We start from the raw sequence: 27,875 nt of genomic DNA on the forward strand, positions 1-27,875 counted from the left end.
CATTTAGTAATTAGTTTTATAATTACTGCTGTTTTGCTCACTGTCATTCAATTTTTCTTACACCACGACTGGGGAATGGAACATCTCGCGCACACAGCTGTGCAAATTACCATTCATTTACAAAGTGAAGGATATCGGCGAGAGCTGAGATTTTTACCCATGATGCCCAGCGCTGAATAGCGTAACACCTTTGAGCCTGCCATTTTCCACCGATGACTCCAGAATGCCACGAAAAAGGCACTTTTTCAGTGTTGTGAGGGTCTATTGTGATGCAAACGGCATTAATTCCCTCATTACCATTAACAATGAGAGCGGCGTGCTGGTCACCCGTTTCGAGCGCTTTAATCAATGCCCTGCTCTTTGCCAACCCGCCTCGCCAAAGACCCCCTTCACATGAGGACGCTAAAGTGACTGCTCGATCACTCTGCGAACTGGTCAAAGCTTTTAATGAGATCATGCTGTCGACTGTACGATGGTTTGATATTCTCATAAATTAACAGCGCTGCGGCGGCATACAGGTGGGTAGATGCAGTAGTGGAGTAAAATGCATAATATATGCTATATAATTTGGTAAAGTAAAACACTCTCATAAAGTACAGATATAAAAATATTTACTTATGAGAAAAAATACCTAAAGTTCATCCAAAAAAGAAAATCATGTCATAATTGACTCACCATCTAGTTTTTCAAAACCTGTATACATTTCTTTGCTATATATATTTGGAAGAATGATTATAAGCAGACATATTTTACCCCCCCATTGACATCCATAGTTGGAAAAATACAATGTCTTCTTTTAGGTTCAAACAGAACAAAAAAAAGGATATTTTTTCCTACTATGGGAGTCAATAGGGGTGAGATCTGTTTGGTCACAAGCTTTCTCCCAAATATCTTTCTCTGTGTTCATCAAACAGATTTGGAAGAACTCGAGAGTGAGTAAATGATGACAGAATTACATTTGTGGGTGAAGTATCCCTTTAAAGACTGTGCACTTATGATATAGTTATCAAATATCAAGAAAAAAAAGATTACTGCACTTTTACTATAATAAAACAAAAGGTTCATTTTCGTAAGGGACTTTAAAACTTTAAGACTTTAACACAAGACTGTAAAAAGTTTTTCGCAAGTTGTAAAAAGCGAAACAAACTTTTTCCAAGCAGTTGTAAATTCAAGTAGCTTCAACTGCAAAAGTAGCAAACTTTAAATCGCAAATTTCAGCTGGAGAAATGCGTTCCAACACTGTAGCTGTTGAGCGCCGTGCCACGCGTTCAGCTAAATGTCAGGCGTGAAGCGAGGGAGACGTGGGGGGAGTTTGCTCCAAGGTCTCTCTAGAGTTTATTGATGAAATTATGCTAATTGGAAAAAGTATGCGGTCATTTGCCCGCCGAGCTAGAAACGTGTCACTACAACACACAAAAAAAAACTTTTTATGAGTGACAAAACTTCAAAAGAAGCCATTATGTTTGTTAGAACGTTTGTGAATTTGCAAAGCGTCGAAGCACGACCTCCCTGAAGACGAAGGGAAACAATGAAAGTAGATGATTACGAAATCTATTTTGATTCTGAGCTACACAAGTGTCTTGAAAAGCAGGAGGTTTGGTTTTATTCGGGTGAGTGACACTTCTATGCGATGCGGCAGTCACCGGAGATCAAGCGCAGATAACCAGCGAACACGCAGCAGAATCCAGCGGCGCTCGTAATAAAGACAGCGGGCTTTGGCATCTCAGGTATTAATCACAGACAACAAAGAACCGTGTGTTTCTGTCACTGCGTTCCACTCACAGCCGCCGACTGCTGAATAGATTATAACCCCACTGATGAGAAAATCTCCAGTACAAACAGCATGTTTACAGTAGAATGACACAAAGAGGATTTCAACATGATATAAACCGGGCCCGGAGGAAGCGCCGTTGCTCGGATGTTGCTCACGAGAATTACTGGAGCCCTTGCTTATGTCGCTTACGGCAGAAAAAAGACAGAATTTTATGAGGAACATATGAGTTCATTTGGAAGCCCCTTGGAACCCAAGGGAATTGAGCACAATTTGAGACATTGTTGAGATTTAAAAAAAAACTTAATGAAACAGGGTGCAACGTCCTGCTCTCCTTATAATGTCAGGAGCACCAATTGAGACATTACAGAAATCTAATTTTGTGATTTCTCACAAATACATTTGCATGTCACTCAATTATTTTACTAGCGTCAACCCTAGCAGCCGGTGGCACAAGATGTTCACGCTTTGGGTGATTAAGACAGAAATCAATTTTTTTCTGACTGCAAATATTAAGACCTGCTATTTTGGAAATATTCGCAGCCATTTGGAATTACTTTCCGGTGATCATAAAAGGACAACGAGCATATGTGTCCCGGTCTCGCCGGCTAACTGCGGGCATAAAACGTGTCAATTTTGCAGGCAGCGTGGTGGAGTTGTAGGGCGTGTGGTTGGTGAAGTGTGGCATTTTGGCGACTGCTCGCTGCTCTGCATGCATGAATAATGAATGCACAGGTGGCGGAGGGGGGTCAGGGGCCCGCGCCAGCCTCCAAACAACAGAAAGGTCATGCTTGTTTGTGCAGTGTCCTTCAACAGATGTGAAACGTTTCTGACAGAGACTAGCAAATTTCGGTTAAAACGCAAGGAAAAAATGAGTTGATAGGTCAATTACGGTAAAGGTCAACAGGCGCCAAGGAGAGGAGGCGCGACTTATGATAATAAATCGACACTTGAGCAGCGGAGGTCAAATTCTTTCAGTTGCGATGCCAGTAATATCTCAGGCTTTTATTACAGATAAGGAGCCATATTCTAGGCTATGTCGCCCTAGTTTTGCATTGGAGAAAAGCCAGCTTTGTTTTAATGGCAGCTCCAAATTGTTGCTTATTCGCGAAGGTGCGGATAAAAACGTAAAAGACGTAGGCTGATTTTTCACCGAGCAAAGAATGACTTGGAGATTGGCCAAACGACACCGCTCGGAGATTTCCCAAAAGGTTACAATCATCAGTTATTATGTAGAAACGCCTTACAAGAGAAGTCAACTTTGCCTTTTTTCTTCCGTTATGGCGAATACGCTATAATAAAAATGCAGCAGCCGCCCTGGCTTTCTATGTTAAGACGTGGGGAAATTGCCTGCAACTCTGAACTGACAAATGAACCGCCGACTTCCATGCAGGGGAAACAATATCATTTTCCTACAGCTCACCTTGACTTGCGAGCGCAAACAATCCGAAGGAGAAATGGGCCCTGGCCTCTGAGCTCCGGGCCTGATGCAATAAGTCACCATATGCTCGTATTAGCATGCTCTGCATTACGGGAACTGGCGCGCCTCCCGGTCAGCCGCACGCCAATCAAACCAAGCGCACCTCTTTCATTCGGAAAACACAGAGGAGAGCTCTCTGCCTCTGTAGGTCAGGCTCGTCTCCTCGCCCCGATCGGAAAATAAACAGAGATTCATGAGCTCGGAGGAATCGGGAGTGGGCTGAGTATCCATTAGCTCTAGTGATGCAGAGCGGCAAAACGGGAATCGATAACGGCTTCTGTTCGAAATGTAGTGCAAATAAAACGGGACGCGCTACTGATTCAATTCAAATGGCTGCTGTCAATGAGATGGAAGGACGCAGAGCTGCTCTCGTTGTCCTGGAGGGTTCGGATTCACCTTGCTGAGCATTCGTTAACATGGACGTTACTTATTTCCTGCGCTTACATCATTTCCTTCGACGGGTATCAGACCTGTGGACCGGCTTCACCGAATTATTCAACATATACGTTTTCTCATTAAAATGCATGCGGCTCTTCAAAGCGAGACAACAATGATACCATCTGTTGTGCGTTGGCCGGAATACTCAGAACAAAGCTGCTGAAAACAGCACCAATTTACTCTTGCATTTAACAACGTTTTACGTATTACCTTCCAAATTTACAGCAAATCACTCATTCTTGGGTACAAAGTAGCTGTGATTATTTTTATATACGCATCTCAAATATGTTCAGCATGTTTCTCAATGATGAATACAAAATCGAATACAAATCAACAGTATTTTCGGAGTTCGTGTCGCATCATGTGTGCCAAAAACACAACAAATGAATACAAACACGGGTCGTTTCCTCAAAATAGTTTTTATTCCAGCTACATTCTTCCAAATATGTTTCTTCCAAATACTTCACTCACTTGAGAAATGCATCTCAACTATACAGAGAAGAACAAATATCGAGCGCATCTTTTCTTATTTCTATTGATCCGGATCACCTCCTTTATCACCAACCAATTAGCATTAGTTGATTAACCAGACCCATTACTCAACAAATCAATAAAGTGCAACTAAAAATCTATACTTACTGTTAAATCTATAGTATGCTTCAGTGTACCGACATACCAAACTAATTAGGGCTCTACAGGGCATGACACATCGTCTTGTTTATTTATAACCGACAGCTATTTTTCTTCCTCGGTCTGTACTACAGCGAGGGGGGGGGATATTATGAGCGTGGTACTTTACCACACAGGACTTGATTTAAAACACATACAATGCTTCTATTTCTATATCTTTGCTGTCGTCTCATTAGACAGAAGTGATCGCAATGTAACACGCCTGTGGCGAGCTGTTTCAGTACCGCAGACAACAGTAGTGACACGTCCCTCAGCACTTACAGAGAACGTGTTTACAGTAATTGTGTTCATAATGGAAGCCTAGCAGGCAAGCGTGCGCAAGGGTTTAAAAGCAGAAATTTGTTAAAGGTGTTTTATCATCTCGCCGTCGCTGATGTAATTCCTGTAAATAGAAGAACAACGCAGAAAAACACAAGGATATGTGTTGTACCTTTGACTGAGGTGTTGGGTGGCGGTCCTTCCATTCGCAGGTTCCACGGTGGGTCTCCCTGGTTGGCGAAGTCCCTCATTTTAAGGTAGCTGATGGTGAGACGAATGATGGACGCCTTGTCAAGTTGACTGGTGATGGCGCCGGGAAGAGGAAGCATCTTTGCCAGCTCGTAGAACTCAAAGTTTTCCTTGCCCCGGCGCGAGCGGGCGGCGTCACGTGACTTCTCCTTCCTCAGAGCCTGCAACCTGGCAGAGACACAAGAAAGAACATTTACTGCTGGTCAGAGACTTCTCCTTTCTTCTCAAGAAAATCCTTTAAGCTGGTAAAAATGCTAAAGTTAGTGAGGCACCATGGGATATAAATAAACGTAATGATGATAATAACATAGATAAATATAAATAAGTTTAATTTTTTTTATAAATGTAGATAAATACCATTATAATAATGATAAATAAAAAGATAATTAAATAAATTATGCTAATAATATAGATAAATATAAATAAAGAAAATTTAATTAAATAGATACATAGAAATAACAAAAATAATAATAAAACAGACAATATAAATAACTAAAATAATAAAATAGATCAGTATAAATAAATAAAATAATAAAAATAATATTAAAATAGATAATAATAAATAAAATAAAAATTATAAAATAGACAATATAAATAAAATAATAATAATAAAATATAAAAAACATATTTAATAAACATCAGCAAATAAATATAGCTTGTTTTGAAACTGACAGTAGCATGCTACACAAAAGACATAAAGAAAACCAGAGTAACTTACAGATCTAATAATATTGTCTTATATCCATAAAACATACAGTATAAATGTAACTTCATACATCCTTGTCTGAAATCTTGATTTGTAGCTGGATATCTACACGCCTTTCTGTTCTCTGCACTATTTTTCACGTCCAGACAAAAGGCCCAGGAGAAACGGTTTGTAACTGAACTCAATAGCATTGCTGGGCTTTCTGTTATTGACTGTATATAGAATCAAGTGCACACCCCTGTGCCAATCACAGACAGGGCAGGAAACCACGGTGTCTTGGTGGCTAAAGTTGCATTCGTTGTTGCGCTCCGAAGGGACACCTCAATTCAATTGATTCAGTCATTGGAATCCAGAAGTGGGTCGAAGTCCTGATTAGCTATGGCCGGGGGTCTCACGAGACAATCCTGTGAATGACTTTCACATCGCTGCCTTTTAACCAAAGACACAAGACCCGAGATCTTCTTTCTCAGCCAGAAAGAGAAATAAACGCTAACCGTCTGCACTCAATTTCAGAACCGATGTCAGTCGCAAAACACCCAAAATACGTATACACACCATCGTGCACGCTCTTACACACAAAATGATTTGTGTTACGTTTTGCCTCAATGCAAGTGTCACTGTTTATATTGAATCTATAGATGTAAAACTATTCGGTGAGCATGTCTCTGAATATATTTTCGTATACAGTCAACGGTCTCTGGCATTTTAACATGCATCTGTGCAAGATGCAAACAATTTCCCATCATGCCATGAAAACTTGAGCTTGTCGACACTGTTTAAAACTTGTCATGTCAAAATGCTTGTGTGAATAAGTGAGCGATCCCATGATTTCTACAAGACATAAATGAGATTAAATGGAGAGAAAAGGAAAATGCTTGCATTTCACATATTTCTCCTAAGAGATTGAGGCAGAAATCTTACAAATGTCTCCATTAGAGTTTAAGAAAAGAGATCTCAACAATGTCACAAACTGAGCTCAGATTGCCAAGAAACCAAGTCGGTATGATCTCAATATGAACTCAAACATTTGTGACATCAAACTGACCCAAATCCAGATTATTTTGCCTCTCCTATCTACAGTACGTTCATTTTCCACCTCCAAACTCTTCATCCGGTTGAACGAAATTCTCAAAACATCTGAGACCAAGTTGATACTTAAATAAAAATAAACTAAGAAATGACAACATGAGAAATAAAATGTTACTCGTAGCAATCAATTCATGATATGTGTGAATAAAAAAGCTGGACATGGATGCTTTGCAGCGCGTCAAATAATACACAATGGCTCATCCATTTAAAGAAGACACATAGTGGCATTGAATGCATCCTGCGCAGACAGCCCCATTGAATGCACTGTCACTGAAAATAATAGCTGTGATCTATTTTTTCATGTCAAAAACCTACATCGCTATCCTCTGACTGAGAACAAAAGTGCTTCTAAAATGTATACTTCATCAGATCCAAGAGCCTTTCATTCATTAAGCGCACAATTTACATTCACTTCAAGCGCAAGTAAATATGCACAACCCCATTGACTAATATCGTGCAAGACACATCTTATTTCGTGTTTATAGATTCAGCTCTTTGGTTCAGGGTTTGAGCGCCTTGATTTATGATTTTCAATCAAGCAATTCACAACAGCCAGTTTAATACTTCCAAAACACAACTGCCCACTTTTTGTAGCGCTCATCATGTCAAGCCATTCCGAATTAAGTCAGAAATAAATCAGCCCGGCGCTTCTGCGTTCCCCACCGGCCGACATTCAGATTAATTTTTTACCACCGTAAATGCTAAATCAGTTATTGCAAGTGGCGAAAGATGGGAGAGAAAAATGTCCTGATGGATGAAAAATGACAGTCAGTGTAGGAGAAAGCCATCAGATGTTGTCTGTGCACTTTATCAGCAAACAAAAAGCAACATCAAAAATGAAACTGAGCCACGTCGTAGAACGCAAATATAAAGTACTTAATCTTGACACATCCTCACAATTCTCCGCCTCTAGTTTCTGTTTTAGCATTGGTCGATAATCCCAAACAGCAAGCAATAAACCTCCAAAAGCCCACGTGGCCATTACCTCCAAAAGACCATGTAAGCGCAAATCTAATACTGCCGTCAAAGATGGTGTGATCAATTTTAATCCCCCCGAGTATCAACAATATAAAACTATAATTTCATCACCAAATATAGACGCACTCCATGCCTTTGCATACGCGAGATGGATTTCTATTGTCGATGGTGTGGAACACTTCAGGATGAGAATAAAAACACTATTTGATGCTCTGCTGCTCAGACAGTATATAAAACTAGTAATGGTTGTCTGGAGTCAAAGTGCAATAGAGCAGCAGGATTTCATTTCTTCCACAAACTCAGGAAGAATTATGTTGTCCAAAAGCCGTCTTGAGGTTACATGACCTTCAGTTTTACCACATATTATGTAGTACGAGAAAATGCAACAAATACGAAAACATGGTGATAACCATCCAAGACTCTTGCTGATTTCTAAGAAAAGAAAAATCAAAGATGGATTTCAATTGTTGCTTCAAGATACCAATGATAACTGAAAGGGGGCATGCAACAGCGTTTCATGCACGTCACACTGTTAAACGGGCTTGCTTCACATGCTTAACATGGTCATCTTGTCAAAAAACGAGTTGGACGTATTGCGTAGTATTTCTGGTTTGATATACTCCCCCAGCACAACTTTTTTCGGGAACGTTTTTTTTTTATTGGGCAATTCTCCCATTAAAGCACGGCAAGGCGAAAGAAATAGACCAACCGGATACAATCACAGTATCTACACAACCGGAATGGAGTTGGTGGCTGGAGAGTAGTGACTTTATTTTGACATGAATGTCATGTAAAGAAGAGATGGTTGACAAAGTTTAGTTTTTTTCCATAATGAACCGTCATAAATAAATAATTTAAAAAAAAAATCCTCGATTAACACCAGCCATCCTTTCATATGTCCTTTAAGACAAAACATTCCGTACACATCACCTTGTGAATGACCGTACCGCTCTATTTACTAAATTAGCAAATCACTCTGACATGTCTGACTACGGCAGACCCCCAAAAAAGAAAAATGCAGAAGAGGCTGAATCTTCTGCAAATTATGATTTAGGGTTGGAGGTAATTGCCTTCATCAGTGTAGAAAAAGCCGGCAGAGGAGAAATGTCACTTTAGATTATCTTCTTGCCTCCTAAAGCAATAGATGACACTTGATCAGAGACTAAATGCCAAAACCAATCAATTCCTTTTGTGACTCTCCGCCACGGCGCACAAAAAAAGGCCATAGTCTTGGTTCTTCTAATTAAAGTAAATGCTATCTCCTTGGTAACCTCATTAATATTCTCATTACCTTGGTTATACATACAGTATGTCATATGACGGGTTAGATTTAGACGGAGCGTGTTTATAACAAGTAACATGACGACTGTACATTGGTTGATTAATATACAAGTTAAGCAAATGCAACCTAAAGGGATAGTTCACCCAAAAGTGAAAATTATTTTGGTTCCTGACATTCTTACAAATATCTTCCTTTGTACAGGTTTGGGTGAGAAAATAAAGACAGAATCTACATTTTCGGGTGAACTGTCCTTTTAAATCGTCTTGGTCTTTTTTTAGTTTAGTATAGTTTATCAATGACATCTGTTGAATGGATGTGAAACGATATGAAACACAAGATAACAAAACTTGAAATCAAAATTCTAAATTCAAAAAGTTTCTTGTTATATTCAATATGACGATACAAAGTGACATCCCAACTGTGTTTGAGATTTACCTGTCTGTGCAATAAAAAGCCATTCTAGCTATTCATAAGCACTGTGTTCTTAGCTAAAGAGCCACTGCACTGTGAATCATGGGATAGCTGAGCTCTGATGAGCATCATTAAAGGCAAGGTTACGTCTTCCATGGTGCACTAATTCCCTTCAAGGTCTGCACGTACTTCCCTCTCAATCAGTAAAATGGATCTGGTTCTGATGTGAATGTCCATGGCTTTCAATGCCCTCAATGCTGTTCAATTGTCCTGAGAGCAATGTGTACGCGTGCTTAGGGGGACACACTGACATTCTTCATTAATACAGAAGTCACTTCAGGAGATCTGTAAATGTGTTACTTATATAGATCAGAAATCGCAATGCTGCTTAAAAACTAAATGTGTAAGATTTACAGTTTTAACCAAAAAGATAAGTGATTCAGTCTTTAGTAGACTCTAATATTAGCTTTCAATGGCCAAGGACCACCCAAGAGGTCGTCTGACTGACAACCAATCACAGTTTGTTTTGTTTAGATTCATGTTTAAGGGTGTGAAAATGTAAAGTCAATGTCCCTTCATCTTCCAGAAATCTTGTAAAATTCAACCTACATCTGAAGCTTTCAAAAACGTCTAATTGTGTCGGTTCCAGTGCCACATCAGAGGTTGAAACTTGAAATTATTAACTGAAGCTGAAAAAGTGGAAAAAAAAATTCTGTCATCATGTATTCACCCAAATGTAATTACAAACCTGTACGACTTTTATTCTTCGGCAGAACACAAAAGAAGATTTTTTTTTAAGAATGTTGGTAACAGAAAACCGTTTGTCCCATTGACATGCATTGGTTTTGTGTACATACAATAAAAGTCAATTAAGACCAACATTTTTGTTTACCAGCATTATTCTTAATATCTTATTTTGAGTTTTGCAAAAGAAAGAAAGTCATGCAGGTATAAAATGACAAGAGGGCGAGTAAATGATGAGAGAATTTCATTTTAGAGTGAACTATCCCTTTAAATGTATTGAAAGTGCTGTATTTCCTTGCACTACTTTTGTACTTAAAAGCACAATAAATTTTTTGGTAAGATGCTAACTTTACCCTGCTAGCACTGAAACCATGATCCCATCCTCCATGCGGGTTTTGACTATAAGGGATACAGCTACTTCCACTGGACATGCGCACTTCAATACTGCATCATTTTTGTCACGCTGAAAATTGTTGATGAATATCTGTTTATTATGGTCTGGTTAGGTTTAGCGTCGGGGTAGATGTAGGCGTTAGCTAATGTCATTCATTGTAATTATATGGCGAGATTTTGCACCACTTCTGTCCGTAGCTGTATCCCTTCTAGCAATGCAAATGCAAATCCCATCCAAAGCCTCCAAAACACATGAACGTGCACAAACCAGAAGCTCTTGGATCAATTCCAATGAAATCATGTCTCATTCACCATTGAGAACATGTTACAGTACAAAGTAAACAACGTTGCTACGATAGCGAAAACTGCTAACGTAAACAACAGCTTTAAAATGGGATTTGACGCAGCATAGCTCCAGTTAGACGCTGGGTAACGATGTAATACATAAAGGTCCACAAACTACATAAGCAACATAATCAAAACCCATCGATCATAACATGTACCTACCTGCCCAGAAGTTACCATGGCATCATCCTTGAAACGCTTGACTCACGTAGTTGCTCCCAGCATGGAAAAGCAACAGTGATTATAATCATACCTTTCAACACCCGTTTTGGCCAGGATTCTCCACTTTTCACACCCATCTCCTCCAGAACAAAATCGGCGAACAGACCGAGCGGGAAACGGCCATAAAACCCACAGTGACCGTCATGGACCAGAATGCGATTGCGAATGGAATTCTGCTTTCACCTCTTGGCTGATTTGAAGTTTTTAGTCCTGGCAGTCTTTAAGATGGTCTTTAGCACCATCGCACCGTGGGAAAATGATTGGGCGAACGTTTTTTGGTCCTACACCTTTCACAGACAACTTAAAAATATAAAAATACCAATGTCACTTTACTTATTGAATGCTATCAGGATGTCAAGAGACTTCCAACCAGCATGACAAAAACATTTCTGGACAGGATTGCCTAAGCTTGAATAATAGTACTTTTTAAGAAAAACTCACGAAGATTTAAGATCTACTCACTATTTTGTGACACCATGAAAAGAAGTACCAAAAACTGTATATTATTTTTAATATATTAAGTACAAAAGTAATGTGTAAAAATAGAGCACTTTAATCACACTTTCGCATGTGTAGTGAGTGTAATTCGATAAATTGTATTTCCTTTTTCATCCTGGGATATTGACATGAACGTCAATCGTGAAGTCAATTTGAAAACAAATACCTACAAATTTAAGCAGGGTGAAGTATAATTCCTTTTTTGTACTGGGATGAATTCATTTACAGCCTTGTAAACCCATCTGAAGGCTTTTTAGAATGCCGGATTCATCGTGAATTGCCCCCTCTTGTTTTTTACAATAGCAGAGCGCGAGAGGCACTCTCACAACGCTCAAAATGCAATTTACTGAACACTTTCATGAAGACTAGTCTCTCTTAGCTAAAAGCAATTAAGCGTTTCTTTTGGTTTAGCTTTAGAGCTCGCAAAGAAGCGTGCTTATTTTAGACAGAAACGGAAAACCAAGATGGCCACAAAAAACAAACCTAATAACAGATAACAGGCATCAATTCAGTAAAAACTCACGTTACTGTAGTTAATAATGAAACAATTGAATTATTCGCCAAATTTAATTACAATTCACAATTATTACTAAGATACCCACAATGCTTCCCAACATGATTCACTCGTTTTAAAGTGCAGAAAAATAGTTTTCCTCTCACTCCTCGGTCTTGATAATCCCACAGTGCATTTCTTTTTATCTTCCAGCAGACATGACATCTCAATGGCTGCTGATAGCCCGGCAGATGTGTGCGGTGTCAGAGGGGATGTAGGCGTGTGATTGGCTGTTTAAAAGCACAAGGGTGACCTGACTGACTGGACAAAGGGAGGTTGTCAGAGGAAAAGGTCACAGTGTTGCTTGTACAAAGTGAAACAGAGAAAGAGGTGTGATCTATTATACCGGCTAAGTCACAGTGGAAACATACCCGTCGAATGAACAGCATCTCTCTCACATTAACATCGAACTCCAGCAGCCGGTCCATCGAAGGAAACAAATAAAGGAATTTATTCAGAAAAACTGAATCCTGAATCAATATCCCATAAAGTACAATAAACAATAGTGTCATTAGCAGATTCCCTCTTGGGTGTTTACAATCCCTATAAGGACTTGCGCTAATAAAAATGTAAAGGTGATATGTGGGTGTTTTAATGTTAAAGTACTTTTACCCGAAACTATTTTAAAGGGGTCATATTGGATGGCTAAAACGAACATTATTGTGTGTATTTGGTGTAATACACAGTTGATGTGTTTACGCAGATTACGTTTTAAGAAAACATTAGTTTTCACATACCCTGCATTACTGTTGCTCCTTTTAGATTTACGATTCCAACGATTAGATTTAACAATTAGGTAACGATCGCTAACTTCTTGAGCTGCCTTAAATATATTCATAAACAACTTGTAACACACCAAAGATACAGGAAAACACAAAATCACGTCATATGACTCCTTTAATATGCTCTTTATACAACAAATGAAAGAGTGCCGTGAACAAACCACACACTTTACATTTAAAGGGACACTTCAGCCCCAAAAAAGAGACTAGTTTACTCATTTTAAATCAGTATGGCTTTCTTTCTTCTGCACAACACAAAAGGAGATCTTTTGAAGAATGTTGTTAACCAAACAACATTGACCCCCATTGACTTCCATTGTATGGACACAAAACCAGTGACACATTTCTCAAAATATCATTCATATTCTAATTTTGAATAACATGAGGGTGAATAAATGATGGCAGACTATTTATTAAAAGTGGACTGTCCCTTTAAGATCACATGATCAAAGGACAGGAAAGGAAATTCCAAAACAAACCGTGAAATGAAAAAAATACAATACTGTACAATCCTACCGGAAATAAATAATTACTCACAAAGCATCATACCAGGCCAGCGGTCAGTGCGGGTTTGGTTTAATCTGGGTTTAAATTTAGTGGGGAACAGAGCTGTGCAGGGGTCCGTGGGGGCCGCCGGTGCCCCTCTCTTCTGATCAGAGGGTGGGCTTGTCAGCGCTGATCTTCTGTCAGTGTGTAATTAAGAGGGCTGTGGAAAGCCACAAGAGCAGCGCTGCTCGCCGGATCTCTGCACCGCAGTAAATCCCGTTAGCTGTGAATAAACCCATCGGGGGCGGCGCAGGTAAGCTAGACGCAATGCGATTACATGGCAACAGCGCTGCCTGAAAAGCCAAATCACAAAACACCCTGCATTCGCTTTCTTACATTCCCTCCGTGTGAGCCAAAAGAACGACATTGTGAGACACAAATTGCCTTTGTTGCCCTGAGGAGACCACAACCAAATCTTAAACATGTACAGTAGAAGATGTGAGAGACATGCAGGGATATACACTATAAAAAATGATGGCTTATTTACAAACCAGAGCTGGGTCAAAAAGGGACGAACCCAACTGTTGGGTTGAAAATTGGGTTGTTTTAACCCATTTTTGTGTTAAATATACACATTTTCTAGGTTAATTTAACCCAGTGGGTAGGTTTGTGTCTTATTCACCCGACAGTGTATTGGAATTTTTTGCAATCTTGGATGATGATTGGTCCGGTTTTATTTGACCCACGTGCCTGGCCCGAAGTTATCTTCCGTTCTGCGTTTGGTTATCAGTCTGGCTAATGGCTAGTAATATAACAGTTTATTTTAAACTGAATTCCTATTTAATTGTATTAAACTCAATTAAAACTTCTCAACAGTCCTTGCTGAGATCTACAGGAAGTTAAGTTTGGGCCACATAGCATTTGTTTATATTCTTGCCGGTAAAACCGTCTATAGTAACAGCAAAGTTCATCACCTACTATGTGACAAACTATTAATTGTGGTTTGTGTGTCAGAATGTATTTTAAAGCAGATAATAACAAATGAAATTAGGGTATTTCCTTTATTTAGTAAATAGTTATATAAAGTTTAGTATCAAATATTTTTATTAATCACAATATAATAATAGTTTTTGGTACTGTATATTGTAACTTATTGCTGTAGTGTAAATACTGGTACAAATAGTCATTACATTTACATGTTATGTATTTGGCAGACGATTTTATCAAAAGCGACTTTCATTGCATTGTACTATACATTTGTTTCCGACTCTGTGCCACCTCTGGGACCGAACCCATGACCTTGGCGTGGCTTGCGCCATCCTCTAACCACTAAACATTGGGTAAATTTGACTAACATGAACAAATATTTATAAATAATACTGAAAAATTCTATTGATCATTGGTATCTAAATCATTTAATAATGTTAACAAATACAACCTTGTTGTAAAGTGATAATGGTTTGGTTATATAAAAAACACACATTATTATGTAAGAATTTACATCTTTTCACATTGAAACCTCTAGAATGAGTCCTACACGTCTAATGGACCAGATCTGAATCTGACCACAAAAAGACAAAGTGATTTATAACTGTAATTCGTAATGTCGAAGTAAAAGAGAACAAGAGCCTGTAGCCACGGGATGAAAGAGAGACAGAGAGAGTGTATGTGTGAGAGAGAGAGAGAGAGAGAGAGAGAGAGAGAGAGAGTAAACAATAGCAAAGAGGTTGAATCCTGCAACCTCTTAGTATATTGGACAAGAAAAAAATGACAACAAAAAAGTAAAGAGAATAAAAAACCCTCTTTGCATTGGCATAACTACAGCCATACTGGAACGGTTTTGAGCACTGTCTGTTTATGTGCTTGCTCAATATCAGATTTTTTTTACCAAAAAGTTAAGGATTGCCCCTCTAAAGTTCCGTATCTATCAAAATAAGCAAAAAACGTTATAATTGCATTATATTGATTAAAAACAACTGCAAAGTTGTCATTTCCTCCTCAAACCTTTGACTTCCTGATAAACTGCGGTGACTTCAATCAGAGACCAAAAGCATCATCTGATGCACAATGGTCATATTCCCCATCTCTGGATATCTCTCTCACTCTGCTCCACCCTCCCTCCCTCCCGGCCTCCTTTCCCTGCTGCACCTGCTGCGGTCGGCCTGCTGAGGTGGAACGGCTCAGTATTAGCTGTGAAATTAGCAGCACTGTCTGGTTAAAGAGCTGGCACGCTTTGCTGAGGGATAGACACTGTTAATGGCATAAAAGCCCTCATCACCTGGGAGCCACAAAATTACTTGAGCCAAGGCTCGACGGCATCTTCTCCTATCCCACAATCCCCCACACTCGGCCAACCCCTCCTCCTCCCTCAAACAGCTCACTTCTCAACGCCTGGCCTCTTGCCCAACACTGGAGCCAATGAGATCTCTCTCTTTCTCTGGCCTAAATCATATCTCCAGCCAAAGTCCCACTCCACTATAACACACTAAATTCAAATCGTGATGTTTGTAAGCGATGAAGTTAAGGCTCTCGGGATGAAACGAAAAAAGAAACACAAGGGCATGTTTGAACAGGACAAAACTGAATTTGCATTCTTGTTGAAGTCAGAGGATACAGTAATATAATAATAGCATATGAAAGACGAGGCATTTTGCGTTGCCGACATTCAGACCCGCCAAAGAGCTTTATTTAATTTTCCAAATTCAAACCGCACTAAGTTTATATTTAGCAAACGCTAAACGGTACAAAAATCGCAGACACTGCACATCTGAAATAACCTCAAGAGCACAGCCACCAAAGGAGCAATGAATCAAGAGAGTAGCATATTATTTTAAAACACATTAAAAGCAATCTATTGTTTTCCAACATGTTCATTTATTGACATGACAAGGCTTTCAAACAATACAAATGTTGTGGCCAGTAAAAGAAAACCGCAAAGGCCCCAGCGCCCGTCCAAACTCAGCCGTACATGTTTACGCTTCTCGAAGCATATGCACATATTCAGATCCACCTCCTGCCGTTCAGACGAAGGCGCAGCACGCCGGAGAACAGAGAGGCCGAGGTGAGGGTCACAAATGCCGGGAAAGGCATGTCGCGAGGGGTCCGCATACCCGTGCAACTCCGAGATCAACCTCACCGCTCTAATTACCCGCCACAGCTCCCAGAAGATCCTGGACTCCTCGGAGAACCAGCGGCAGTCGTGCCCTTCTCCTGCATTACATCAGGAGCATCGAGCCTGGGCCCCATCCGTGCCAGTCACCAGGGTTTTGATCAAAGCACAGCACGGCAGGCTCCACGCCGGGTCAGAAGCTCAACAACCTGTACTAGATTTACCACCTCAATAATGAATGAGAGAAACATTTTGAAGTAATTGGCTGCGCGCAGGCACCCATCTCTCCAGCAGGGGAGCATGTTTGTACAAAGCAACACAAGATAAATAATTGATGCACAATGCGGCGGCGCTCTTGCATCGCCTTGATTTGGAACAGAGTTCAGAGTTGCGCTGTTGCGCTGCTGATGACAATCATTGTTTAGAAAAACAAAAAACGTTTTGAGAGAGAGAGTAAGATGCTTTTATCACTGATGTTCTAAGCCAAAGCCACAACAACCTGACTACTGATTCATGAAGGTCTCCGCTCTACAACAGCAATAATCATGAAAAATGCACCCCGCACTGCTAGCTACTGAAGTGGGCTTGTTTGATGGCTTTTCTTTTTACAGATTAGGCCCGTCTCTGATGTTTCGTGCGTCTGTACAATTGCAACCGCTTGCGTTTTCGTCCTATTGCTGTGGCGGTCATGGTCAGTTTAAAGAAATGCAGCACGTCAGAATAAAGGGGCGGAGCTACAGCTGAACGCATAAGTTGTTCTTTCATTGAAATTCACCAACAAACTAGACTTAATGTGAAACCTTTTAACGAAAATATAACATGCATACCATCCTTGTATAAAAAAAGAGTGTACTTGTCACCGTTTATGTATTTGTTAATAGTATTTTAATAATAATTCAATTTATTGTATCATTGCATTGTACATGAGCGGATGAGTCTGACGTTTTGAGTCGTGGCCTGTGACAGTGCACCGGTGAGAATCATCACTGTACATCAGTAGCGCCAAATAAACAAAGATAACATGGCAGATGTTATAACACGAAACAAATAAGAACATAAATATACCCAAATAGCGCAAATGGAGGCTGTGTTGAAGTGCTTTTAGATTATTTCGGGTGCTGGGTCATTTCCATACCTGCCGTTTTGGCTTGGAGTCTCCGAACCAGACAGAAGATCCCCGAACACGGGTCTTAATTGCTGACAAGTACGGTCATAAATCATTGTACATCATACAACTACATATACTATTTGGAAAGACTTGCCATCATATCCGGGATATGAGTCCGGGATATCCGGGATATGAGTCCATATATTTGAGTAAAATCACAGGTTTCACATAGCTGTGCTAATTCGCGCCTCATGAAATACGGATGTGAGGAGGTCATTTCTAAATCACACCAGGTCCCCAGATAATACTAATCCTGTGCGAATAGGGCTTAAATTACAATTATCATAATGGAAATAAAGAGAGAAAGCACAACTGATGGAACTTTACCCGTCTGTATTAACAAAACAAAGGAAGCTACGGTTTTTGTGTTATCTGTTAAAATATTGAAATATCTTACCTGTTCATAAGAAATAAAGTAACCTGCATCCGTTTTAAATCCTTTCAGATCACAGAGTTCACACCACCTTTGAAATTTACTCAAAATACCTTACGGACTGACACTTTAAAGTAAAAACAGCGAAGCAAAGTACAGGCAAAGAAATGTACATGGAGTATATGTACAGCCAATGTATAAGTACATTGGCTGAACCAACTGCGAAAAATATCATATCAAAATATGAAATATAAAAAATGTAATTTCAAAATAATTGTCTATAATAAAAAAATGTCAACACATAACTTTTGAAATACACTTCATTTGTCTGACAATTTCTAAACTTACCATTTAAGGAGGAAAAATGCAAACTTATTGAGATACATAAAGCTACAATCTCTACCTTTTGCGTCTATATCTACGTCTGTGATTAATTAAAATGTCAAAGTGAAATTTTCTGCAACAGCTCAAATTTGAATGTACTCAATAAGTGTTTTTGAAAATTATAAATAGGAAGCAATAAAAATAGCACAGTACAAAAAAAGCCCCCAAAAGATGCTATTCAACACTATTGTTAAGGCAGCTGGACAATGTAATAAATACAAATTACAAAATCTAAACCTTGATAAATTCTATTTAAATGCTTTTCGAACGTTTGGTGCCACAAAATATTACAGCAAATCAATTTATTTTAATCGTAATTTATGTCTGTACTTCCTCCCTCTATTACAGTTAGTGTCTTCGGGGGCCGGACGTCCAACGCTTACCGTTCTGCTGACGTGTGAATTTCGCACCAGTAAACTCACAGATTGTTCTTTATTCAACCGGCGAGCGCGTACACCTCCACAGTATGTTTGTTTACCTGTGTTTGTTGTTATTTATGGTGTTTGTCGCATGCACAATTTGTATAATGTGCTAATAAAACACTCGGTGAGACAGAGCACAATCTGCTTTGCGAGTGATAAAGGAGGCGGAATGGAGACGGCACTTATCTGAGCTCTGATCAGAATTCATACTTATTTACACACTGCCTGCACTTCCAGTCTTCTACAATATCAACCATATTATTATCATAGAGCCACTATAAAGGATATTGGCGGCTATGGCGAGCTCTTATCCACCACAATGTGCTGTTATTGCTTTTCGCATCAGGACCGTATGAGGGTGACAGGCAGTCGCAGGACACTTCAAGGTAAAAATATAAGCAATAAGATCTACAGTAATGCTGCTTCAGTGACTGTATAAATAGATTCTGACAATAAATGTTTGAAAACATAGACAGATAGTATTTATCCATTTTGCAAGAGGCGCTAAAAAATGACACCGTGACTGATGATGATATAGATGACAAAGGCCAAATTCAGATTGATCAGAGAGAGGAGAGGAAAACGTTATAGCTCAGAGGTTGCTCTTTCGGAGCTCGGGAGACTAGATGGAGTACTAACTTCATTCATTTACAGTTCATATCAACTTCATCTCTGAGGTTCCTTCTGAAATACGAATGAATGAGACAACTTTTAGATGAACTGAAAGAGTAAGAGCACAGACCTAAAAAAGAATGTGTATTACACAGTATATGCCTCGGTAAAGTTGGTCGTAAAGCATGTTCATGAGATTTTCATAATTCATCATTTACATCCCTATCAATACTAATAAAAATAAAGGTGTGATGCCATAGAAGAACAATTTTTGCTAAATGGTTTCACAAAGAACCTTTAAAATACGCATATTGTTTATTGTGACAGGTCACGTAAGTATACATAATGTAGTGACAGTAAATACAATTTTCACTGCTTTTCTTTTGAGTCCTTAATTTTTCTCTATAAAGACAAAAATTGGTTATTTACGGTAGTGACAACCCAATTTAAACCTGGTATCAAACATTGTCTCAATTCCACATCGTCCAGCAACTCTTTCTGGGCCCTTTCCAATACTCTGTTTGACAAATCCAGAACATACAGAGAGATTTCTGATATCTGTGAGTCTGGATGTCTTTAAAGTGGGAATACGATATAGCAGCAGCGTTCTGGCAGGGCCCGAGACGCCCGTACGGTTTGATGGAATATTTAAGACAAGGACAGACTATCTGCTCTCTCCATCTGCCCTGAAAAAAGCTTCTAATGTGTTCGACAGGTGGCCTGCTGCAACGGCAAATCTGCTGGGTCTAAACACGATTAAGAACTCAAATTAGCCCCTGCTGAGAATATGACTTCTATATTTAGACCTGTCAGGAAAAGAAACGGTAACAACAATCCAAAAAACTCACAGCTGACAGACATGAACTCCCTGGAAGTTAACTGATGCCGGTCAACTCTGTGTTAGCCTTTTCACGTTGTGTTTAACCCTGGTTTAACCTCAAGGCCACGGACTTAACCCTGACTTAACAATACTTGTGTCATTTTAAAGAGCGGGTTGGCAGTACATGGTAACGCATCAGTGCAAGTTTACAGTTGAGTTCTCATTCATAAATAGTTCCTATGTGATTCTTAAATAGTCCCAAGTTTAAAAATGAACCCAGGTTAAAACCTGATTGTGAAAACCCAATTTATTTCATTTAGATCATCTTTATTCAACATCTCACTGCAACTTGACGAAAAAAAAATACAGCTTACCTGCTGTACCTGAGATCATTGCTAACCGTATGACGAGATAAATGGAAAAGAGGCGATGTGGCCTCCCGTAGTTCTTTTATATGGCCTCTCGAGACTTTTCTCGCTAAAGTTTCAAACAGCAATGAAATCCTGTTCCATTGAAATAAGATAAAAGATGACCATAATGAACAGAGTGATGTGAACGTTATGCCACAATGTAAGGAAAATTGCATGAAATTTTCAAAGATGGAGATAAAGTGCTAGACAGAAAATGTAGGTGAGGACGGAGGGCAACGCATGTCTGGTATAAACAGCTCCTATCTCCCTCTATTCCGTGGTGATGGGTTCAGTCAAAACCCACAACAGTTGGAAAGAAAGGCTTTCTTTTTTTACCTGATATGTGGTTCAAACATATATTTTTGTTCATTTGAGTCACTTATAATATATATTGTTGAAGACCATGGAATTTGGATACAATCCATTTGGGTAAAGTCCTACCCTGCACTATTTCCTGCGGAGTACTCAGAAATATGACCCACAATTTTTATAGTAACCATCATGTTTTGGTTTCGTATAAACCACAAAATAACCATGGTTTTACCACAAAAAACTATGGTCACTACAGTTAAACCATAGTCAAAGGGGTTGCAAATCTCATTGTCTTAAATAGATTAGCCAATAGAAAGCATGAGAAATGTTCAATAAAATAATGAAGCAGACTGTACATGCTGTGCCGTGTCTTATTCTGTGACTGATATCTAACCAAACGCCGGCTGATTAATCTCAATTTTTTTCTGAAGTCTACGTTTTCTTCAGTCCATATGATGTTCCATCTTCAATGAAAGCAAGATTAATCCACGTATCCACGCTGATAGGCCGCACTAATGGATCTGGCCATTAGAGAGCCCGCCAACAGCCTGACAAGGTAACTCATTTGCTGGGAAAAAAATAAGTGGTTTGATTTCGACCCACCTTACAACGATGACACACGTGGACTTCTGTGAAAGTTGCTTCTGCACTTTCATCATCATAATGAGACGATTTCTAACTTTTAATTAGAGCTCAGAGCACCTCCACTCTAGGCCTCCGAGAATGCTGGGTAATGTTCTCGGAATCGAACGCGCGGTAGATTGGTTCGCCTAGCCTCGGGACGGAGACGGGCTGATGATTAGTTGAAGAGAATCTCGCGCCTCACTGATAAACTTTCTTGGATGGTGCTTAACTCCCTTTTCAATTCGAGAACGTTGCACTCGAGATGCTTTCAAAAGCTCTAAACGTGGTTCTTATGATTTTGATGCACAATGCCGCCTTGCTTATGAAACATTTAGTAGCCTTTTATTTTCAGAATAAAAAAGCACGCGTGACCCTCCGCATCCACCTCATTCCAAAGCCGATTCTCCAAACCCGTTTCTCTCTGCCAGTCTCACTCCCCCTGTTTACATAGTGATTTATTTACAGAGATTGACAGATAATTACATCACCCCAAACAGTCATGCGAACGCAAAACCAAAAGCAAACAGCCAGTGCATGAAAAATAATATTTTGACATAGCTGACTGCATTCAACATCTCATATACATCAATTCATGCTGTCAGGGTGAGCATAATTTACTTTTTCTACTCCACGGCAGAAATTGCAGCAACAATATTTTTGCATAGTCTAAAAGCGTTCCCTGTATATTGCTTTTTACAGTTTGGTAAATGCATGTTAACGCTGTTTCGCATCCACAATCGGCCCTACAAAGGGCTCTGCAGTATTTGCATGACCAACACTCTCTCTCTATATAAAATATATGACAACGACGCCAAGACTAGATGTGAGTGATGCTTGCCAACACAGAGGTCGTTGCCATGACGATAGGATGTTGTGGATGGTTTCCAGGGGCTTAATAGGAAGCAATAGGTGCTCTTTGTTAACAAATACCTTTTATGAAATAATAAACAGTAATGCTTTTCTTGAGCAAAAACAATTCATTTGAATTTAAATGTATAAAACGTATTTAAATAACACGTTGCTGAAGCGTTTTCATTTGTGTCGATTAACGATATCTGCATTCTACTATAGCGCATTGTATGCAAACTGATATATAGCACTACAAAACATCTCGAGCTTACCCGATGAAAACAGAAGCTACAGTTCGACTACATCCAGAAAACAAAGATTCTACATCTAAAGCCCAGTCAACATGACTTTAATAAACTCCACCTGCGTGTTTGTTTGTAAGCCAGGGGTCTTTGGCGTGGCCCGCGATAGCAAAAGAACGGGCGGCTTGAGAGCCCATTACCACAGCTGGCGTGCTTTTCCAAGCAATACACCACCAGCAGCCATGTTTATTCATGACAAAAGCAGAGAGACCTGCGAGGTGACTGCCTGTCAGGAGCTGGCAGCCTCACGCGACACTCTCTCCCTGATTTCATCTGATAGATGGAAAGAGCGGGCTGCCGAGCGTGAGCGTCCCCCTGCGAAGAGTCTGTGATCTGGGGCTAATTCGCAGACGTTTGGAGAAATAGCTGCACGGTTTAAGGTGTATGACTGACACTGGATTGCTGAGATGCTGGAATATGGAAAGATTCATAACTTTCTTTTTTAGAAAAAAATAAAATCTTGAGCAAATGCAATAAATGTCTCTTTAAAACAGTAAATTTTTTAAAATGATTTATTATTTGAGCCGTCAGTTGGATTTCAGTTGGACAAACCCAACCGCTGGGTAAGAATGATTCAGAAAATGTTCATATTTGACCCATCAATGGGTTAAAATAACCAAACATAGGTTTACTTTTAACCCAACAGCTGGGCCAGAAAAAAAATGCAATTCAAATATATTAAAGTAAATAATAAGTTATAATGTCTTCATACTCTGGTAAAAATATGTAAAGTAACCTGTTTTTTTTCAAACCGAGAAAGGCAAGTTACAAACTGCAGAATTAAAGAGAACATAATATCAAACCATATGACCATATTAACTATATTATCTTCCTCATGTACATAAAACGTTGCATGAGAATGCATGAAAACAACTTTTGGTGCCTTAAAACTGATCTTGTGAGCCATGATTCAACTGGACTCAACTCTCCAAACTCCTCATTGGTCAGTAGATGCTGACATCACAGCTACAGTTTTAACTTCTGGTCACATGACAAAGCATTTCTTTAGCTCCCTGAGATGCACCATTACATCACAAAGAAATATGTCACATTGCGTAAGTGTAACACGTTGCAAATGCAGTTTCATGTTGTCTTTAAATAGATCAAACTGTAACACATGCGGTTAAATTCCATATGCCAAATCATTTAGAAGATATAAATAACTGAAAGGCAGCCATAAAGAATACAGAGGCATGGGCGCAAAGTTTACTTCGTGCACCTTTCATATTTATATGCAGGTAAGTATCTGCGCCAAGGCGGAGAGTCACTTTATCGCACGGAACAACAGGCGAAGCGGACAAACCGAGCGTTCCTCCAGGTAATAGACTCACAGCCAACACCACGGTCAGAACCGCCCCGCTCTGACGACTTCATGCCTATTTAATCTTATCTTGTTAATATTTTAGAAAAAGCTTACAGGCATATGAATCAATTAATTATAGCTGGTATGCGGCTCATGAATAGTGCACATGGTCTGTGCCAAGTACACGTGTCAATCATAGCCGAGCAACAGCTGGCTAATTACCGCCGTCCACATCTGAAGACGCCACACTCAAACGCTGTTGTTGCTCCAGGCTTCCAAATTACAGATTACATGGACCTGGATGAACTTAATATGACTTTGATCTTCATTTCTTTGAACGAAATAAAACATTAAACTAAGTTTTTCGGGCCTCATCTGTGTTTGACGGAGAGAAATTAAATTTGCATACGGTAAAGAGCATCTCAAAGAATTTATGTTGAGCAGAAATAAAAGGCAATTTATGGTTCGTGTAAATTATATAAATAATACTTTGCAATGCTGGATAATGCAAATGGATAGAGATTTTCAGCAGCAACAACATAAGAATAATAGGCCCGAACCTAACTTCCGGTAGACCTCCGCAAAGAATCAATAACTGTTGACTGGTTTTCATTTAGTTTAATACACTATAAAAAACAAATTAAGTTAAATTAACATGAATATCGATTAATTCTATTTTTTTATATATAATAACAAAACACTGACCGAAAGTTAATATCAATAATATAAGAAAAGAATGATCACAAGCGGAAAAAGATGAATGTTTTACACACTTAGTGATGAAACCGATCATACAGACTGACTTAAGGGCCCGTTCACACCAAAGACGGTAACTATAAAGTTTTCAAGTCGTGCTAAATTTAATATTACAACTATAACGTAACAGAGAAACAATATTCTGGGATCACTGACAGCCACTCATAATCCACTGTTGTGGACGATTATATAATTTTCCTTGCAAAAACTTTATAGTTCTCAGTTTACGTGCGAATGGACATTAACCGGTTCAGACCGACTAACCACTTTAACTCAGTAAGTTCAAACTAGGCAAATCTTCCTCTGTCAAGTCCAAAGGCCACAAACACTATCCAGGGACGAACGCATATGGAGCATGCAGAAGGAACTCCTGTCACAATAAACATGCACCAGACTGCTTTGTGTTTACATCCCCTACTAAGTTCACTAAGCAAAAATTAAAAAAGCAATGAAACCCCTGTTTGTGAGTGTTATGCCGTGTTTTTTTGTCGCCTGAAATCTCACTCAGGAGGGAGGTTTGAGCACAGCAGGTCCCGAGTCTCTGCTCGTCGCGATAAGTGTTTCTCTCTCAGATGAGACGTGTTTATACCCAACCACGCGCTCTCTGTTCCACTTCCCCAATGTGCACAGCGGAACCAATGGATTTCTGCATCGTGGAAATCTGAACGCAAACCAACAAACTTTAATTTGTGTAGCAGCACTGGAGCTTATTCTGACCAAATTTTGCAGACCGTTACAAAAAGAGAAGTGTATTATAAACATGCACTTTATCATTAAAGAATTCATGGCAATGAATGCATCCCCCGTGCTTTGATATGCAGAAGTTACAAAATAAAAACAGCGTCTGAATCTAATACAACCGGGGAGTACATATTCAAATCCCAAAATCTTACACAAGGTTTCTCTATTTAAAGATACGTACAGTACCTCAAGACCGGCAACCTGTGATGTCACTGGACTGTGATACTGAGACTATGAAAGTCGTTGTGTGCCGCCCGGGAGAAGAACTGGGGGATTAAACCCCCATCCTGCTTTCTGTGCAACGTCCGCATTTGTGGGTAACCTACACTTCAAAACGATGTCACCGGGATCCCAAGGACATAGTGGAGAGCCAGGTAGACAGAGAGCAAACGGGTCACGGTTTCACAGAGAAGCCCATTCTATTCAAATACACCCAGAGAAAGCAAGCAATGCCCCATCGCACCTCCTGCCCCTCCTTGTACTCCTCTATCCTCCGCGAAATCTATAACATACATTATTTACGCATCCGCACAAAGAAACAGGTAGATGAAAAAATGAAAAGAACGCAGTTAAATAATTGAATGCGAGGCACCTTGAAAAAAGATTGAGAGAGAGAATTCCTATATCTTTCCAATCTAGGTAAGCATAGTAGGTCAGGAAAAGGAAAAAAATACATCAAAAAGAAAAACTTGGAACAAAGTAATTTATACTGCGAGTATAACATTCAAAACATATCACTCCAAAAAAGTAAAATTATTTAGACACAGCTCTCAACCTCACTTAAATATCAATTACTAAAAGAAACATCGCACGTACAAAACAAGTCATGGTGTTCATCTAAGTGTCATAAATGTCCATATCTTTATACATACCTATTACTAAATATATATATATATATATATATATAAAGAACCCAAAACATCACAGGATTTGTGAACTGACTAACACGGCTAACATAATAAACGCAGTCATCACAAATCAATACAAAAGTGCTTAACAACCTGTCTTAAAGTCGCCATTTCCAGCTAAACTGATCCGTATTCAGCTGCATTAGCACGTTAGCTCAGCGCAGGAGTTGGCTGTTAACACCGCGCTCTTATTGTACTCTGTCCATTTGGCTAATTCTAGCGTTAGCTCGTACAGCTGGGTTAAGTGACTCATGCACGGCGGGGAAGGCTTATAAGCAACCTATAAAATACTCACATGTATCTTCATGTAACATTTTACTTAATATCCTAATGATTTATGGCATAAAAGAAAAAGCGACGATACAATGTATTGTTGGCTATTGCTAGAAATATACCAGTGCTACTTATGACTGGTTTTGTATTCCAGGGTCACATTTGATAAAAAGGTGCACACTTTTTAACTTCATGTTCGTTATGTTCGAATATGAAGAACACACATCCAACATCCTAACACAAATACTTCAACTGACCGTACTGTCTCTCGCATAGACACAATAAACAGATAGTTTTATACCCCCTCAGTAACAACAGGCAGGTCCTCTGGCAGGTACAGACGTCCCACCGTCATGTTTTTAAGCATGAAATGCGTCGATCTCCCCGCTCTGAGCCGGAGCCTTGTACGGCCGCTGCTTTTTGCCGCCGGTCAAGATTGAGACGCTTTACAGAGGCAGGGAATGTTCTTGTTTTTTAATACATAAAAACACAAGGAATCTGACAAAGGTTTGCTTTGGTGTGCATTATCACAGATGGTTACAATGCCAAACATTAAACTTGGCCAAAAGTTATTTAGTACAAATATCGATCGTAAAGAAGTGACTTACTTTCCTAAGTGTGACAATGACCCAAGCCTTGATTTTTGAGCTTGATAACTGTGCCCTAGCAACCACACAGAACATCTTAGCAACTGCATAACAATGTATAAAAAAATCACTCAGAACCGCTCAAAGGATGCTAGCACCACCGTGGCAGATTCCGCATTGGCAAGCAGCACTCAGATTTGATCACTGAATGAACTTCTGTTTAGTTATCTCTGATAACGCAACAAACCAACATTCTGTATACAAACAAGGTTACGGTACTCTATGACGTCAACTGGGTTTTGGCTATGGTCATTCCAAACCTGCATGACATTCTTTCTTCTTCTGCAGAACACAACAGAAGATATTTTGAAGAACCAAACAACATTGGACACCATTGACTTCCATTGCATGGAAGTAAAATATATATATATTTTTGTGTTCCACAGAAGAATGAATCATAAACAGGTGACTTCATCTGATGTAGCTTCAATCCTACTCTAGTCTTGTCAGGTCTAACAGAACAAGGGACAGATGGAATATATAATGT

The 27,875-nt window shown here is 39.4% G+C and overlaps 1 protein-coding gene across 1 annotated transcript in view; it reads right to left on the reverse strand.

The window, feature by feature from the left end:
• The window catches only part of npas3 (neuronal PAS domain protein 3), a gene marked incomplete at its 3' end in the record, with an annotated part of 208,956 nt that overhangs the window by 132,927 nt on the left and 48,154 nt on the right, over nucleotides 1–27,875 (reverse strand). Inside the window, exon 3 of the mRNA XM_079459342.1 lies at nucleotides 4,810–5,054. Coding sequence (XP_079315468.1) covers nucleotides 4,810–5,054 — 245 coding nt within the window. The remainder of the gene's footprint in view (nucleotides 1–4,809; nucleotides 5,055–27,875) is intronic.

This window comes from Barbatula barbatula (genome assembly GCF_947034865.1).
Source record: "Barbatula barbatula genome assembly, chromosome: 6".
Lineage (NCBI taxonomy): Eukaryota > Metazoa > Chordata > Actinopteri > Cypriniformes > Nemacheilidae > Barbatula > Barbatula barbatula.